The sequence below is a fragment of the Melanerpes formicivorus genome, unplaced genomic scaffold, assembly GCF_026170545.1.
Source record: "Melanerpes formicivorus ecotype bairdi unplaced genomic scaffold, bMelFor1.0.p_v2 SCAF_27, whole genome shotgun sequence".
Classification (NCBI taxonomy): Eukaryota; Metazoa; Chordata; class Aves; order Piciformes; family Picidae; genus Melanerpes; species Melanerpes formicivorus.
In genome coordinates this window covers 6,424,532-6,428,699 of record NW_027142379.1, presented here as the reverse complement: position 1 = coordinate 6,428,699, position 4,168 = coordinate 6,424,532, and the positions used below count along the sequence as shown (strand labels likewise).

General features: G+C 45.3%; 1 protein-coding gene across 1 annotated transcript; it reads left to right on the top strand.

The window, feature by feature from the left end:
• Positions 1-801: 801 nt before the first annotated feature.
• Positions 802-3,891, top strand: LOC137448960 (uncharacterized). The gene has a single exon (XM_068154003.1). It carries the CDS (start codon positions 2,449-2,451, stop codon positions 3,889-3,891), a length of 1,443 nt encoding a protein of 480 aa, XP_068010104.1. The 5' UTR covers positions 802-2,448.
• The last annotated feature ends 277 nt before the right edge of the window (positions 3,892-4,168 follow it).

Below are 4,168 nucleotides of genomic sequence, written 5' to 3'. Positions count from 1 at the left end.
TTATATCAACACTGGTTTCGGTATCGCTGCCCAGCCTGAAGTCTCTGTGTCATGAGTATCAGCCAGGGCTTTTTGTGATTGCGTGCTGGTGTTGGCTGTGTGAGTGGCTTGCTCGTATCCAGTGAAAGTTTTAACAATGGCTTGAAAGATGTTTCTTTGGTAACCCCTAACACCCAGGAGAACTGCAGGTTTTCCAGCTGTTTAATTGGACTTTAATTGTGAAGGTGAAGCTAATGTTATGTTCATAGAAGTGATAAGTTTTTCCCCTTAATTCTAATAAAGTTGTCAAGAAGCAGAGCTCTATCTGCAAATCTCACTGAGGACATTTTTATTACACATAAGCAGAGCTAATTACTGAGCTCCTTAATGAAGCAATTATTATTAATAATGCTGGAATATTTAATAAAGGAACCTGAGCTTTAAATTGGTTATACAGCCTAGATTTGTGGATGTATATGTGAGTACATGGGATATTTATTTTCTGAATGAACCTAAAGGTAGTTAGGCTTGTGTTTGGTTACGCTGTGTTTCTTTCTGGGTATGTTGTGTGGTGGCTGGGGGTTGCTTACCTTAAAATAAAAACAAATACCTTGTTGAAGACAGTGTCTGAGGCTTACCAGCTCTCTCTTGCTTTCTGTTACTGCTGTGTTATTTTGTAGTTCCAGCCTGACAGGCAGCAGAGGCTTCTGTCACAGCTGTGTGCCAAAAGAGGCAGGGAACCTAATTCCATGAAACTTGCCTGCATAAGGACCTGTGGGTAAAATGTTGAGAAAGAGGGGTTGTTCATCTGCAGAGGTGTGGAAGACGAGAAGTTTGTCTCTCTTAATGTAAATCAACAAAGATAAACTGATAGCAGAGCCACTGGAAAGAATCCTGTCTACCACATCGGACTAATCCTGTCTACCAATCCTGGATGCAAATCAGCTTGTGATTGCATCATGATAACGTCGGACTACAACAATGGACCTAACGACCCAGCCATCACGCTTTTTGGACAGGGTGGTTCCCGCCCATCAAGTACCTTGGGCAGGGTGACAACAATGGACCTAACGACCCAGCCATCACGCTTTTTGGACAGGGCGGTTCCCGCCCATCAAGTACCTTGGGCAGGGTGATACGATGGTTTCCACCACCTGTGTAAAGGAATGTGGGAAGACTTGTCTGAATGGAGGGGGGGGGACGGAGGCCCCCCTCGCCTCCATCCAAAAATCTTGCCCACATACACAGCGATACACAGAAAGATTTCCGGGGGAACAGATACCTGGATTACTTCCTTGCCTCTGGAATACCTGACATACCAACACCTGCCTGAGGACTAAAAAACTGTATAAAAGACCTGAGTGACACTGTCAAGGAAGAAGAGAGAAGACGGCACCATAACATCACGGGGCAACGCAACGCATCTTGGACTCTCACCACCCTGACCGTTGGTAATATAATCTCTTTCTGACTTTCTCCTTCTAATTCCTTCCCTCCTCTCTCTCTCTCTCTCTCTCTCTCTCTCTCTCTCTCCATTTTCTCCCTCTCCCTTCTTATGTCCACTTTATCTAATAAATAGCCTAGCTGTTGATACTTTGGCCTCGTTTGTGCCTTTAATTTCACAACACGGGAATATTTAAAAGAACTGTGTCTCCGGACCGAGACATCTAATGTCTCCGGACCTTGACATTTAATGGCGTAGTCGGCAGGATTCCCGTGCAGTGAAAAGTATCACAGCAAAATTATTGCATTTCTGAGAACCCCGAAATGTGTGTGTGTGCCTGAGACGTACTTTTAGTACGAAGCGAGAGTGGAGTCCAGATTCGCGTTTCCACTCGCCCGCGAGGGAAGTGGCCGGAGAAGGACGAAGCGAAATTTTCAGAGAGACTGTGTGGGAGTTCTCAAAAGCTTTAAATGTGTGTGCTTTCTCGGGGAAGATTATCCGGGGTACAACTGTTGGTTTTATAGTGTGACCTCCTCGAGAATCCTCTGTACCCTGCTTTAAATTTGTGTGTGCATTCCCGGGGAAGATTATCTGGGGTACAACTGTTGACTTTATAGTGTGACCTCCCCGAGAATTCTCAGTACCCTCTTTTAGGAAACCCAGTGTTGGTGATATTTGTAAAGTGTGGCTTTCCCGAGAAGCCCAGTATTGCAGCAAAAGTTGAGAAACTTCTGCCGGTGTGTGTTCGCTCAGGGAAACAGAGTAACTCTTCCCTAAGAATCACAAGGTTGTTATCCTAGTGTAACAAAAAAAAATTGAGGTACAAAAGCTAAGAAGCTTTTGCAAGTGTGGGTTCACTCAGGGAAATAGTGTGACTTCCTTGAGAAGCCCAAGTTGTTGTTGTTTTTTCTTGTGTGTGACCTCTCCTGGGAAATCTATTGTGCATTTTTTCCTGGAGAAGATTTTGCTGGTACAAACAGTGTTTTTATCTGAATCCGCTGTGAAACTTAGTGCCCCATTAAGAAATGCTTTGTGAAACAAAAGAGATGGCCCGGTGTGAGAGGCTTTTTAACCTTTTAGAAATTCACGGGGCCCGCCCATCTATACAAGGTCTTGATTGGGCTTATGAAAACTGGAATAATTTCCAGAGTGTGGCTGATCGTATTTTGGCTCTGCAAAAGGAAGCCAAGGCAAAAACCGGAAAAGGGAAAGCTTTTATTTGTGCAGTGTTAGGCGCCTGTTTAGCAGCTGCAGTGAGAGAGAAAGAGGAGTGGTATGAGAAAGAAAATAAGACTATTTCCTCTTTGCAGGGCTTAGTAGACGCACTACAAAGCCATGTGGCTACTTTAAAAAATGTAGTAGCAGATCTTAAACTTCAATTGGAAGCAAAACAGGAGGGGGATTACCCGGATCCTGCCCCCATATATCCTCGGGCAGAATTGACAGCGGCTAAGGAAGCTGCTGCGCATATCAGACCTCTCATTAAAACTGAAGTTTTATATGAGGATGGGGAGGTTACCCCCACTATCACAACCAAAGAAACACCTTTCTCCTCAACTGAATTGGCCAAAATTCGTAAAGAATTTGCACGTTCTGCTGGGGAATCTGAGGTGGAATATGTCTGGCGAGTTTCAAAAACTGGAGGTGATCAGATTCTGTTAACAGAAGCTGAAGCCATGGGCTATTGGGGTGATAATGTTTTTCTAACTACAAAAAACAGAAGTGGACCCTGGAGTCTTACGCAAAGGGCTGCCTATTGGGCAGGGGGGTTTGATCCAAAAGAGAGGGGTGAACCCCTAATTCTGCGGGGAGGGATGAATCAGATAATGGAGAATGTGCAAAAGGCTGCATGCCTGCAGATGATATATGAAAGGGAACTAAAACATCATTTTGAATCCCCTCTTTCTCTCCTGGTAGACGCAAACAGAATGACTGCCCTGGTTAGGGGCCTCCCTGACTCGCTTAAAATAAGAGGCATCCAGCTCCAAAAAGAAATAGCTGATACCCCAATTTCCTCCAGGATGCAGGCTGCTCTAAGAGATAATTTAGCACACGGAGGCAGCCAGCCTGACTTGAAACCATGGACGTGGGAGGAGGTCGGAAGGGAGTTATTAGACTATGCCAGGCAATATAGTATCCCTGAAGAAATTAAAAAAACTGACCCTAGGGGCTTGAGGCATGTAAAACTGAACCACTTGCCCTCAAGTCCCCAGGGGTTTAACCGTGCCCCCAGCCGGCTTGGAACAGGGGGCAGGGAACACACAAATACCCGGCAATATTGGTGGAACTTAGGTCTAAAGAAAAATATCCCCAAAGAAGTGATAGATGGGCTAAACACAAAACAATTAGAAGTGATTGTGAAGAACTGGCCTGAGCCCAATCAGAAAATTGAGCCCACTGCACCCCCCTTAATAGACCTGTCTGAGGAGAATAAAGGCATGCCTTCTTTTCAGCCTCAGGGAAACTGAAGTCTTCACCCCCCAATGGTGGGCGGAGGGGTGAAGGGTGGATGTATATTCGTCAGCTCACCGAAAATGGCCAGGGCGATTTACTAATCACTGGCATTGTAGGACCAAAACAAATTCCTATTACATTTTTAGTAGACACCGGGGCTCAGATCTCAGCTATTAAAACGAAGGATGCTACTGATTGTGGAGTGGTGCCCTCCAAACAAAAATTGCTGGTAGCAGACGCCCTGGGTCAAACCCATGCACAGGCATTAGCAACCATCCGGTTACGCTTGCC